This window comes from Panicum virgatum, chromosome 2K, assembly GCF_016808335.1.
Source record: "Panicum virgatum strain AP13 chromosome 2K, P.virgatum_v5, whole genome shotgun sequence".
In the NCBI taxonomy this organism is placed as follows: domain Eukaryota; kingdom Viridiplantae; phylum Streptophyta; class Magnoliopsida; order Poales; family Poaceae; genus Panicum; species Panicum virgatum.
The window spans coordinates 6,727,042-6,741,308 of NC_053137.1; the positions used below are offsets into that span (position 1 = coordinate 6,727,042).

At 44.6% G+C, this 14,267-nt stretch overlaps 1 protein-coding gene and 1 pseudogene across 2 annotated transcripts; both read left to right on the plus strand.

The window, feature by feature from the left end:
* Nucleotides 1–351: 351 nt before the first annotated feature.
* Nucleotides 352–6,749, plus strand: LOC120663878 (putative disease resistance protein RGA4). The gene is made up of 3 exons (XM_039942823.1): nt 352–5,088; nt 6,074–6,155; nt 6,250–6,749. The coding sequence occupies exons 1-2, from the start codon at nt 1,017–1,019 to the stop codon at nt 6,121–6,123; spliced, it is 4,122 nt and encodes a 1,373-aa protein (XP_039798757.1). The 5' UTR covers nt 352–1,016; the 3' UTR covers nt 6,124–6,155; nt 6,250–6,749.
* Nucleotides 6,750–8,451: 1,702 nt separating this feature from the next.
* Nucleotides 8,452–12,403, plus strand: LOC120663926 (annotated as a pseudogene). Its single transcript, XR_005670662.1, has 6 exons — nt 8,452–8,995; nt 9,614–9,704; nt 9,783–9,976; nt 10,304–10,425; nt 10,998–11,476; nt 11,650–12,403. The product of XR_005670662.1 is annotated as a pyruvate kinase isozyme A, chloroplastic-like (transcript).
* The last annotated feature ends 1,864 nt before the right edge of the window (nt 12,404–14,267 follow it).

Consider the following 14,267-nt stretch of genomic DNA (forward strand, 5'->3'; position numbering starts at 1 on the left):
ATTATTGCTTGGCTTCACTAGCTAGTTCTCTCCATACATACCGCATCTGTGTTTACTTGCATTGTGTTTTGGAGCTCCAGGCTACTAATGCATACTCTCATAAACGCACGTACACTCACTCCTATAAATACACGCATGCAACTCTACTGCTATGAGCACCTCCGAGAGACTGAGCCTCGCTATCGACGGGCATATCGCCTACTATTGAAAGAATAGTGCCGGTTAAATCCTAGAATAAATCCTCCGAAGCTTCTTAGCTGCTTTCAGCAATTATTAATACAGATATGTATCACTAATATACATACATATATACTACAACTTGGTGTTTTTGCATGTTTTTCTCGCATATTAATATGCATACTACTATGTACAACCATCTCATCTGAACTTTGGTTCAAAACTCAACCGATATGACGGAGTGCAAAATGACATCTCGATGCGATGTTCTTGAGCTCTCGACGTTAAATAAATATGGAGTGCCTATGTGTGCGTGCGGTTTTAATCCAGCACGGATTATGAAATGATTATTAACGTGTGGATGTGTCCTCCTGGATCTCTTCTTCGTATTCATGTGGGCGCGGGGCCTCACGCGGAGACTGACGGTCCAAGTCGTCCCAGGACTTCACGGGTGGCCAGTGGCCTGCCACGCTGCAAACCTGCGTGCTTACAGGGGCAAGGACCCACCGAGGGGCCGTCCAGTGTCGGGGGTCCCTCCTCTCTGGCTCACTGTCGAGCTGGCTGCTGCTGCACGTCCACTTGTCTCCTTTAATTTCCACGTTCCTTCACCCACTGCCTCTGCCGCCTGCCCGGCTGCCCGCCTCCTGCTCGAGCTCGCCCAGCCGCTGATGTTGCGGATGAGAAGAGATAAGTATAAGACTAATTCCGGTGCTCTGAGTCTTCATTTTCCACAAAAGCAGCTTCTCAAACCCATTGTCTAGCTTCTCCCTCTCCACCGAACCCACACAACCGTGTTTCCCTGTGTCCTGTGCGTGTGTTTTGGAGCTCCAGGCGTAGCCATGGCTCAGGTACTGGCCACCATGGTGGTCGGGCCACTGGTGTCCATGGTGAAGGACAAGGCCTCCAGCTACCTCCTGGACCAGTACAAGGTGATGGAGGGAATGGAGGAGCAGCACAAGCTTCTCAAGCGCAAGCTGCCAGCCATCCTGGACGTCATCACCGACGCCGAGGAGCAGGCAGCAGCGAAGAGAGAAGGGGCGAAAGTTTGGCTCGAGGAGGTCCGCAAGGTTGCCTACCAGGCGAATGATGTCCTAGACGAATTCAAGTACGAGGCGCTGCGCCGCAAAGCCAAGAAGGAGGGGCACTACAAGGCACTCGGCATGGATGTAATAAAGCTCTTCCCTTCTCACAACCGTATTGTTTTCCGTCACAAAATGGCAAACAAGCTCCGTATGATCTTGAAAGAAATTGATGTCCTCATCGCAGAGATGAATGCATTTAGGTTCAAATTCAAACCAGGGCCACCAGAGCCCACAAATCACTTGAGGCAGAGTAATTCTGATATCATCGACCCAACAAATATTGTCAGCAGATCGAGAGATGATGAGAAGAAGGCGGTTGTTTGTAAATTGCTTGCTCAAGTCGGCAATGAGAATCTCACGGTCCTTCCAATCTTTGGAATGGGGGGATTGGGCAAGACCACCTTGGCACAGCTCATTTACAATGACCCTGAAATCAGGAAGCATTTTGAGTTACGGCTTTGGGTGTGTGTCTCTGATAACTTTGATGTGGATTCCCTGGCTGATAGAATAGTGAAAGAGAATGGTTGTAATCCAAATGGAAGTTCAGCACTGGAGAAGCTTCAAAACGCAGTGAGTGGGAAGAGGTACCTCCTCGTATTGGATGATGTCTGGAACCGTGATGAGCACAAGTGGGAAAGGCTGAAGTCCTACCTTCAACATGGTGGTAGAGGTAGCTCACTGCTAACAACAACCCGTGATGACAAAATTGCTCAGCTAATGGGTACAACAGAAGCCAACAATCTCAAGAGCTTGGATCCAATCTACATAAAGGAAATTATTGAGACAAAAGCATTCGGTTCAAAACAAGTAGAGCAAAGGCCTCGTGAACTAGTTGAAATGGTTGGTGACATAGTGAAGAGATGTTCTGGCTCTCCTTTGGCTGCCACAGCTTTGGGCTCTGTACTACGTACCAAGACCAGCAAGCAAGAATGGGAAGGTATACTAAATAGAAGCATGATTTGTGATGAGGAAAATGGAATTTTACCAGTACTTAAACTCAGTTACAATTGCTTGCCATCATATATGCGGCAATGCTTTGCTTTTTGTGCTATGTTTCCACAGGATTATGAGATTGATGTGCAAAGTCTAATCCACCTATGGATGGCCAATGGTTTTATCCCAGAGCAACCAGGAGTGTGTCCTGAAACCATTGGAGAAAAAATTTTCAACGAGCTGACGTCGAGGTCATTTTTTCAGGATTTGAAAAGCGTCCCATTTGAAGAAAGAATTTCAACTTCTGGAAGCAGTATGAACATGTATTGTTCTAGAATTACTTGTAAGATCCACGACCTTATGCATGATGTTGCAGAATCTGCTATGGGAAAAGAATGTGCTGCAATAACTACACGCCCGAGCCAAAGTGAGGATGCTATTCATTCAACTCGTCATTTGTATTTATCAGTCAATCAACCAGAAAATCATTTGAATGCTTCCCTAGAGAAAGGATCTCCAGCTTTCCAAACATTGATATGTGATGGATATGTAAAAGAAGATATGAAGATCTTATCAAAATACAACTCTATCAGAGCTTTAAAGATCGATCGGGGCTCATTCCTAAGGCCGAAATATCTTCATCACCTGAGGTATCTTGATCTCTCAGAAAGTGATATTGAAGCGCTTCCTGAAGACATCAGCATCCTATATCATCTGCAAACACTAAACCTTTCTGATTGCCGTGATCTTCAGCGACTTCCAAAGGAACTGAAGTATTTGACTTCCCTCCGTCACCTCTACACTCACAACTGTCCAAAGTTGAAAAGCATGCCCGCAGAGCTCGGACACCTCACTTGCCTGCAGACACTTACATGCTTTGTTGTAGGTACTGACACCGGTTGCAGTAATGTGAGAGAGCTGCGGAATTTGGACCTTGGTGGTAGACTAGAGCTAAGACAACTCGAAAATGTCGCAAGAGCAGATGTTGTAGAAGCAGAAGGTCTTGGAAATAAGAAAAAACTGACCGAACTGGTGTTAGTATGGACTGATAATGACCAGCAGGCACAGAATAATAATCATAAAGAGGTGGTGCAAGGTCTCAAACCTCATGATGGGCTGAAGGCCCTAAGGATATATTCTTGTGGGAGCAGTATTTTTCCATCATGGATGAATATGTTGAATGGCATGGTGGAGTTTAGGTTATCTTGTTGCAAAAAGCTCGAGAAGCTTCCTGCACTCTGGCAGTTACCAGTTCTGGAAATTCTTGGCCTGGAAAGATTGCAGAGTTTACATTGTTTGTGCAGCGGTGGTACTACACCTGTCACATTTCCGAAACTGAGGGTGCTTACCTTGTCTGTGATGCCAAATTTTGAGGCATGGTTGGACACAGATGCTGTACAAGGAGAAAAGCCGATATTTCCCAAGGTTGAGGAGATGCAGATCCATTTGTGTGGAGGTTTGACTGCATTACCAAAAGCAGCACCAGTGATTACGGAATCATTTGGCGGAGTTGACACTAAGTGCCGCTCCGCATTTCCAGAACTGAGGGAAATGGTGTTAATGGATTTGAATATGTTTGACAGGTGGGAGGCAGTCGAAGGAACTCTAGGAGAAGGGGTAACATTTCCTCGGCTCGAGGAACTGCACATCTATGATTGTGCAAGCCTCAGTGCACTACCAAAAGGGTCGTTATTGGTTAAACAATCATTTGACGGAGCTGAAACTGTGTGCCCCTGCTCTGCATTTCCCGCACTTAGGAAACTAAGCTTAGCTTGTTTGTCGGCCCTTGAGAGGTGGGGCGCTGCCGAAGGAACTCCGGGAGAAGAGGTAACATTTCCTCTGCTGGAGATGTTGGACATTCGTGACTGCCCGAAGTTGACTGATCTACCTGAAGCGCCGAAGCTAAGTGAATTAGGCATAAAAGGACGTGATCAACATGTGTCCCTACAGGCAGCTAGCAGATACATTCCTTCACTGTCCATGCTGCGTCTGGACGTGTCACCCGATGACGCGGACACAACATTGCTGCATGTCAAGCAGAAATGGAATCATGAACTCCCCTTGGCAACTATGAGGTTAGGTAGGTGCGACCTTCTGTTCTCATCCCACTCAAATGCACTAGCGCTGTGGGCATGTTTTGCACGGCTAGTAGATTTGGCAATTTGGGATTGCGACGCTCTTGTCTACTGGCCAGAAAACGTGTTCCAGGTCCTGGTATCCCTGAGGAAGTTATGGATTGTGAGATGCAGCAAACTGACAGGACGCACGCAAGCTTCTGGCGAGCAATCTGCTCCAGGACGGGATGGACTCCTGCCACATCTGGAGTCTCTAGGGATATATGATTGCGCATCTTTGGTAGAGGTTCCCAACCTGCCGGCATCTCTCAAGACATTACGTATTGACAGCTGCAGTGATAATCTCAAGTCCATCGTATTCGGTCTGCAGGAGGACACAAGGTTGGCGAGGGGAGAAGGTGTTGTACAGCTGGACACATCATCATCAATTCCAGGGTCCAGCAGTCGTGAGGCCACAACGTCTACAGCTGTACAGAAGCTGCCATCAGCAACCAACCTTCGCTTCCTTCCATGCCTAGAATCTCTAACTATATGGCACTGCAATGGTTTGTCTGAGGTTGCCAATCTTCCTCCGTCTATCAAGACCTTGGACATTTATGCCTGCGGCAATCTTCAATCCTTATCAGGAGAGCTTCGGTCGCTGGAAGAACTAAATCTCTCTGCTTGCAAAAGCCTGGTATCCTTACCGGATGGGCCTCAAGCATACTCATCCCTTAGAGTTCTTGGGATTAGATATTGTGATGGTGTGAAGTCGCTCCCACCGAGCCTACAGAGCCGTTTGGGTTGCCTCGAGCGGAAAGTTCTAGATGCCCGTTATGAAGGTAATATCTACTAGTTTCCTTGTTTCTTTTAACAAAATGATCAGGAGCTCAATTGGTGTTGTCTAAAACGCAATTCTCCACTTAAATATTCTATTAGTTATTACAAGATGAGATATAATTTAGTGATAAACTTTTACGAGAGTCATGTTTAGAACCTCTAGAGATATCCATTGGCGATACGTACATTATCGGCACCACTAAATCCATTAACTTTTGGATATTGCACATTCACGTTATCTAAACACGTAAATTTAGGCACCAGCATCCTGCACTTCACTATAGCCATCCTTATATATCTCTTTTTCTTGTTGTCCCTACAAAGGAATTAAAATATAAGATGATCTTTGCCCTTCACTTTTTTTACCATGGTTGCTAATTCGGATAGTGTAAAATCAATCATCATCCTTTAGTCATATATTAAATTAAGCATTCCATCACAGAATTAATGCGGCAAAATCATATATTAGTTTTTATCCAAGTCCCTTGGTGAATTAACATTTCCACGGTCCTTTGAACTGATATTATATGATAGCACAGTGCTCTGTGATCAATTTCCCTTTTAGCGTCTGATTTGGATCAGCTTACATTTAGAGAACCAATAAAAGTGGCATTTATCCTAAGGTTACTCTGCAAATTCACTAGCTTCATTGCATATAGTTCGAGTATGTGTAGTTTTCTTTACTTGCCTTTTGCCTTTGTACATAAACAATAATTTCCTTCATAACTTTTACTATTGGATACTCCCTCCATTCTAAATTATTAATCGTTTTGGTTTTTTTAGTTATAAAGTTTTTACTGTACATCTAGATATATATTATGACTAGGTGCACAACAAAATCTATGCATCAATAACTAATAATTTGAGATGGAAGGAGTACCATAGTGTATTCTCATGTATATATATATATATACTTTCTAATTTCGTGTTCATTTGCATGCATAAATTCTAATATATATCATCTATGATCATGGCCTGATCTACCAGAACCAAAGACCCGGAAATGTGCAATGAGGAGCCTGGCGTGCTTGAAATAGGAGATTGAGAACCCGACCAAAGTTCTCACAAGGTTTGTAATATTAGTGCTCTTGATGATTGACTTCAAAGATTCGACCTCCTAATATATTTATGCTGACTCCCAATGACGTGTGACTTCCTTGTAGGATCGTATTACCAGACCTGCAAATCATGGATTATTGTGACCATGCGTATAACATGCGCTTTCTGAAGATGATCTCCAGTGAACTCAAGCGGAAATCCATGACTTTAAGCAGATAACAAGCCCCGGATCATAAGCTGAAGAATGTAGCATATAGAGCTCCATGCTCCAGTCCTTTATCATCCTTCTTCAAGCCGAAGTGTTTGATTTTGAGCAGAAGACAAGTCTCAGACTGCAAGCTGAAGAATTTGTAGCATTTGGAGCTCCATGCTCCAGCTTTTTATCCTTTTTTTTTCTGTGTTTAAACTATGACGTGTTTGAGCTCGTTTCTGCTCCAGCACCAGCGAAACAGAACTAGCGCTTCATTTGTGATGTGTTTTTCTGCATGACCGCAGAAGATACTTGCCATAGAATGGTCAACAGTCCGACATACTTCTCCTGTTGTTCGACTTGTTCGACATGCTGCTTGATATGAACTCAATAGCATGAGGGTGAGTCCTGCAAGGCTTTGGATTGCACGCTGTGCAGAGGTCTTATTATCGAGCCCTGTTTTCTTCGTCTTTCAGAAAAAGGGATCTGTTTCTTCAAAATTACATCCTGCCGCAACATTTCTGTATGTCTTTTTTTTTCATTGCCGGTATTGTCTAAAGTGGCTATGGTCGCAAGAAGATTGCGGATTTAATTATATTTTTCTTTTTCGGCTATTGACTGTGTTTTCCTTAATATAAATGAAGTAAGAGACGTCTTTTCTTAAAAAAAATTTAGTTCGATTTGGTTTGAATAGCATATTATTTAACTGTTAACCATATTTAGTAGTCTTCGTTTTAATTCGTAAGTCATTCCAGTTTTTTTGAAAAGTCAAAATATTTTAAATTTAACCAAGTTTATACAATAAAATACTAATATTTATAAGTATCATTAAATATAACTTTTATAGTAGATATAATTTTTTATAATCTTTTCTATAATTTTTTTATCAATTATGAAAATAGTTGACTTTTAAAAAAGTTGGAATAACTTCCATTTCAAATGGAGGGAGTACAGCACAAACTAATAAAGCCAATTTTAATAGAAGTGTTATAAATATTAAATATCGTCATATTAACAAATTTGCTAATATAATAAAATTATTTTTGACGATTGCCGCCACCATCCTACTGCGGCACAGTTACCCCGCGCACCATGATACCCCGCGCACGTGCTGGCGACGCAGGACAGAACTGCCAACTCACCCCGCCACGTCACGCTCCCGCGGCGGCTCTCCCCGAGCGAGCTCGTCACCCGCCTCGCAATCTCCGCCCCATCGAAGATTGTCACACGCCACCGCATCTCCCTCCACTCCGCTCCCACTCCCCCGCCACCGCCACCGCCAGGGGCGGGCCCAGGATGCGGAGTATGGGTATTCAAAAATTTTAAAGTCTTTCTTTGACAGCCTCAAATATAGACATAATTCATTGCTAGCCTTTTCAAAAAAGATCTCATCAAAAATTAGTGGTGGCTCTACCATTCATCTCTAAAGATTTAGCACAAATTCACTTTCAATTTATCACAAACATTTTGATCGTGGTATTGCTATCAATTCATCACAAATTCACAACTATTCAACATTCACAAGGATTTATTCACAAAGCTTGAAAAACTAGACCTGCAGTGCTGCCACCCGCAGCCCTCGTGGCCTTGGGCACTAGGCTCTGGGTCGTGTGCCGTCCAGGTGCTTGGCGCGTAGCGCCTCCGCACCGGGTGCCGTGCAAGCAAGAGGTGCTGGTGGCTTGGTGACGACACACCATGCGCCCAACTGGTCTCGGCAAGCAGAGCTGCCTTTGGGCTCGGGCTGCGGCTGACTGCCGCCGTCCGCCCGTTCCTCGTCCGCCGCAGTCTAGCTGCCGGTAAGGGTCCGCCGCCGGCGCCGGTCTAGGATTCCTGGGCTGTGGGGTGCTGGGTGTGGGTAGTGGGTACTCGGTGGCAGGATTGTAGGATCAGGTGCCGACATGGTCCGTGTGGGCATCAGGTCGGCCCATGGGGAATGGTGAGAAGGTGGGCTTACTATTGGTTTTGGGCCTCAACGAGAGAAGGAGAAACGGTAGGCCTATTATACTGTGACCTTTTTAATTTTTGAATCATTTACATGGAATACAACACATATACGAAGTTTTGTGCTAAAAATATTGGGTATTCAGTTGAATACCCTTGAATTGAACTGGGCCCGCCCCTGGCCACCGCCATGGCCGCCGCCGCCGCCGTGCACTCCCTCCTGCACCCACCGGCGGCCCGCAAGGGCCCCGCGCCCTCGCCGCTCTCCCCTCCCTCCCCACCCCCCCTTCCTCCGCCTCCCGGCCGCGCACCCCCGCCTACCCCACCTCCACCGCCTCCGCTCCGCCTCCCCGGCCGCCGCCTCCGACCTCACTGCCTTCCCCAACCCGAGCGGCAACCTCACGCCCATTGACGTGGACGCCGCCACGGAGGCCGAGCTGCGGGAGAACGGGTTCCGGAGCACGCGCCGCACCAAGCTCGTCTGCACCGTGGGCCCGGCCACCTCGTCCCCGGAGCAGATCGAGGCGCTCGCCGTCGGCGGGATGAACGTGGCCCGCGTCAACATGTGCCACGGGGACCGGGAGTGGCACCGGGGCGTCATCCGCGCCGTGCGGAGGCTCAACGAGGAGAAGGGCTTCGCCGTCGCCGTCATGATGGACACCGAGGGCAGCGAGATCCACATGGGGGACCTCGGCGGCGCGGCCTCGGCCAAGGCGGAGGTGAGCAGCTGTGCCTGTATGTGAGCTGCTGCTCTCCGGTTTGGCCTTTGCGTTGTAGCTATCCGAGTGAACGCCTTCATGCATTTAGACCGTCGAACGTATTCGATGAAACCAGTTTGTTGCAATTTGGGTGAGAGAAAATGTCGACACATAGTGTCATACTTCTACAAAAACCTAGCGGGTCAGGATTTCACAAAGAGTTCTTTCTCCATCGAATGTTTGGTTGATTTAGATTTTTTCGGCTAACGTTTGAAATCATTATAGGAGGGAAAGCATTCAGATTGTTGTCAAAAAGCATTCAGATTGTTGTCAAACACTGGACTGTGAAAGTAGTAGTCATTTTCAAGGCTGTCAATGTAACTCAAATAAAGTGCTTGGTAACAATCGCCATGTTTTGGTAAAAATCAGTATGTCACTATGCCAAAACGGAGATTACTCACCCCTTCGAGTGTTTTTTTTTTTAGTTTTTAATTAACCATACAGTTAGATGCTTGACTGTATGCCTGTTCCATATTCTTAGTTTTTTTCTTAAGCCATGTTATTTACCGAAAGACTTCAATTTTACTAAAATGCTCCTGAAGTAGTAACAAATCCTGTCACATTTGTTGGATTCTACAGGATGGAGAAGTCTGGACATTTAGCGTTAGAGCATTTGGTTTGCCTCTCCCAGAACGAACTATTAATGTGAACTATGATGGATTTGCTGAAGGTATTTAAGCTAGCCTATTTGTTGATGTTGTTCATAACTATTGTTCACTGCATAACATTGCATCTAAATCCTACATAGATGTGAGAGTTGGTGATGAGCTTCTTGTGGATGGTGGAATGGCTCGGTTTGAGGTGATTGAGAAGTTAGGACCGGATGTTAAGTGTCGCTGCACGGATCCTGGCTTATTGTTGCCACGTGCGAATCTTACATTTTGGCGTGATGGCAGTATTGTCCGTGAGAGGAATGCTATGCTTCCTACAATTTCATCAAAGGTAAATGCACTAACATACTAAATTTCTTGCTGTAATTACCAAAGGCTGCAAAACTTTGTGCATCTATGTCCCCTTGGTGCCAGTACTGCAGTGGATTTACAGCTTCTTTTTCTGTCAATACCATGGTCAGTTCTAAACAACATGTATGACTTTGTTCAAAGCCTTACTCAATGAAACTCATCTCTGGATAGTTTTTATCCGCTATTTCTTAAAAAGGCTTCTACCACCTGGAGTAGTTTAATTAGAAAATGGAATCTTCCAGTAGCAGATACTAATATTATTAGTTTATAATAATGTTGCTCCTTTTCCTTGTGACAACTTGTGCAGGATTGGCTTGACATAGACTTCGGAATTGCCGAAGGTGTAGATTTCATCGCTGTTTCATTTGTCAAGTCTGCAGACGTAATTAAACATTTGAAAAGCTACATAGCTGCAAGGAGTCGTGGCAGGTACCAGGACTACAATTGTATCCCGTTATTTAAGTTTATGCTTTGTTGGGGAAGCCATAGTTGACATCATTAAACTGATAACGGGTATACCTAGAACTGTTCTGGATGCTTAGCCACTGTTTCTTATCGGTTCCTGGTCAGTCCCAGATTGGTAGGGTTTTATTTGTAGTCTAACCCCTAAAACGAATTCAGCCTGGAATGAATTGGTTTTTTATGTAGTTACTAGAGAAAACAGTGAATTGGCAAGCTATCCCCTGTCTCTGTTTTTATTTGTTGCGCTATGGTCAGTTAGCTATTGTGTGTCCATCTCACATTTTATGGTTAAAATTGCGTTAGTGACAAACACAGTTACCTAGCTTAAAAGTGATAGTCCCGTACTGCCAACAAAATCAAACTTGCTATGATATCTTTTACACTTTAATTAATTGGGCCTTGCAAACATCCAAAGAAAAAAAAGGATTACATAAGTTTTTCTTACTACACGGGCTCTAGTATTGTGTTTCTGAAATGTTTCCTTCATTTCGTTGAACTTTGTTGGTTCCTCAGTCTAATGCTTTATTGTATATGATCAGTGATATATCAGTACTTGCGAAAATCGAGAGCATTGACTCTTTGAAGAACCTGGAGGAGATCATCCGAGCATCAGATGGTGCCATGGTAGCCAGAGGGGATATGGGGGCACAGGTTCCCTTGGAGCAGGTCCCCTCAATTCAACAAAAGGTAGTTCAACTGTGCAGGCAGCTCAACAAGCCAGTCATTGTTGCTTCTCAGCTCCTCGAATCGATGATCGAGTATCCTACACCCACAAGGGCTGAAGTTGCCGATGTTTCTGAAGCTGTCCGCCAGCGCGCAGATGCTCTAATGCTTTCTGGTGAGTCAGCAATGGGGAGATATCCAGAGAAGTCTCTTAGTGTTCTTAGAAGTGTTAGCCTCAGGATTGAGAAGTGGTGGCGGGAGGAGAAGCGCCATGAGGCACTGGAACTTCAAGGAGTTTCATCTTCCTTCTCTGACAAGATATCAGAAGAAATCTGCAATTCAGCAGCCAAAATGGGTAAGTACTGCCACTACACGTACTCATTGCATATGAAAATTCTGTTGTCATAGCAAGTGATATATTTGACTGCTTTCATTTTCTTATTATTGTCCATTATCTTGGTTGCTGGCAGAACATTCTGATTCCACTGCTTAGAAGATATGTCTAAACAAAACTTATTTCATCTGTAGCTAACGGCTTGGGAGCAGACGCTGTTTTTGTTTTCACGAAGACTGGCCACATGGCCTCCCTGCTCTCACGATGCCGTCCTGATTGTCCTGTTTTCGCCTTCACAACCTCAACATCTGTCAGGAGACGGCTGAACCTCCAGTGGGGACTCATCCCCTTCCGCCTCAGCTTCTCCGACGACATGGAGAGCAACCTCAACCGCACCTTCTCCCTGCTCAAGGCCAGGGGCATGATCCAGTCAGGGGACCTGGTGATTGCTCTCTCCGACATGCTGCAGTCCATCCAGGTGATGAACGTACCCTGAGAAAGAGCCATTCATCTCCGTGTCACGTGATCCTCTATGAGATGATCAGATGCGATGGAGCACGTACTTTCGGTACCTTGAACTTGAAGGAGGACAGTTCCGTGCACTGAAATTGTTCACTTGTCTCATGTATTATATGCTAGGCAACACCAGAGAACTGTGGCAATAATTTGCGGCTTTCTGCCTGTTGTGAAACTGTCGTGTTACTACTTAGGCTTTAGTCTGACCTTGGGGTCACTTTTTAATGTGGAAGCTTGAGTCTCGCTGTGGGCCGTGATGGGCTTATCCATCGCATTGTGTTAGTTTAACTGAATCTCACGTTCTTGCTGATAGAAGAATCACTAGTTGTGTTTCCAGCTACAATACATTAGTTCACTGATTGTGCGGCAGCAATCGCTAGTGATCATCATTGTGCCCGACATCATTATTTGGATTTTTGGACCTTCATTGCTGGAATGCTCTTGGTGGTGTGCTGAAGCTTTTTACTGGTACACTGCGCTCCTGTTTGAACACTGAAGTGGCCATGGCTTCAACCATGCACCGTAACTGAAGAATCGTGTCGATCAAAGCTCAAGCTGATATCCTTTTGCTATAGTAATATTCTGCCATGCAGAACGAATGGTGATCATTTTTTAGTGATAGTGTTTCATGAGCTGTAAATGAAGAGAAACTTTCCTTTTTTATTTGTGGCTGCTCCAGGCATATCAGCATATGTGCTTAACGTTATCAGCTGTTTGAGATCCATGTACGAACAATTGTACTGCACTTCAAGCGAGGTTAGTATCTTTTCAAGATTTGTAGAAGAAATTTTTGGATAAATGTCCTTGCATTCTTAAAAGAATGATAACTTGGGAAAACAAAATAAGGTCAGAAGAGAACGGATCTCCGCCCTCCGATTGCAGATCAGTGGCTGAGATCCAATGCCAGATCTCCACTCCGATTTCATTCGCCTGCTTGATGACAGACTAGGCAGGTTGGCGCGCTTTGCGCGCCTGTAGCAAAAGGTTTGATCTAAAATAATAATAAGAATATATTATCGTGTGTTACAGTTAAAGCAATATCGTGTTGATATATTTTGACAACGTGTTGATGTATTGAATGAAGTCTGATAGATATAGTTCATAGATTGTGATATAATTATATTTTGCGAGTTTATGAAGTGGAATTAAAATCCAATAAATAATAGAGATAAATGTAGTATACATTTTTTTAATTATTTTTGTGCATAAAAACTAAACATTTAAACACGTGGGGCCACTTTTTTATTTTTTTATTTTTAATTACGAATTATATATTTTTAATTATGAACAGTACCCCGGACCCACATGAATAGTTTTTATTTTTTTTGATTACGAACAGTACCCCCGGGCCCACATGAACAGTAACTTTTATTATTTTTAATTATGAACAGTGTTCACGGACCCACATGAACAGTACTCCCGGCCCACGTGGGCCCGCGGCGCACGAGCGCGCCAATTCTTGGCGCGTTAGTATACTTACTCAATTTCCCAAATTTTGAATATCCAGAAAAAACAGAGCCAATTTCCATGGTCACGCTGGAGTAACCACTACGATCACTTGCTCTCGGTGACTGCTACTCAGGAGCAGGGTTCACCAAATCGGTGGGAACCGGCCCGGTTTGACCGGTTTGACAACCGGTCCGGTCTGGTTCCGGTTTGGGCCGGTACCAAACCGGCCCAAATTCAAAATTTAAATTTAAATTCAAAAAAATAAAAAATTCTCAAAAAAATCATAAAAATATTTCAAGGTGCGACGAATCTAATGGTGTCAAATTTTCTCAAAAATTCGTTCATTTAGTATAGTTTGCGGGGATTTAAAGTTAAACAAAAAAAGCGTGCATACAAAAGTATACAAATACAATGTAAAAGTAGTACAAAAGAGGGTTGGAGGGTTCATTTAGACTAAAATATGTTATACAAACATTTATTTAGTATATTTTGCGGGCATTTGAATTTAAACCAAAAAAAAATTGAATTTGACCGGTTACCAGTCAAACCGATCGGCCAGTCAAACCGATCAGTAAGTCGTTCGAAACCGGTTGAACATGCGATTTTGAATTTGATTTTGAATTTAACCGGTTTCCACCGGTTTCCAGTCAAACCGATCCAGTAAACCGCTACCGGACCGCATCGGTTTGACCGGACCGGTCAGTTTACTTAACCAGACGGCTGGAACCTCCGGCCTCCAGGGACAGGGAGGGCCCTCCAACGAACGTCTCCTTCGGCGTCAGCTTCTCCGGCGACATGGCGAGCAACCTTGCTGCCGGGCATGGTCCAGCCCGGCCGGCGACCTGGC

Excerpts from the sequence above, each read along its gene's own strand:
- LOC120663878 (XM_039942823.1), top strand. The coding sequence starts at position 1,017 with ATGGCTCAGGTACTGGCCACCATGGTGGTCGGGCCACTGGTGTCCATG. Across the intron at positions 5,089-6,073 it reads TCTAGATGCCCGTTATGAAG|AACCAAAGACCCGGAAATGT; the intron begins GTAATATCTACT and ends CTGATCTACCAG.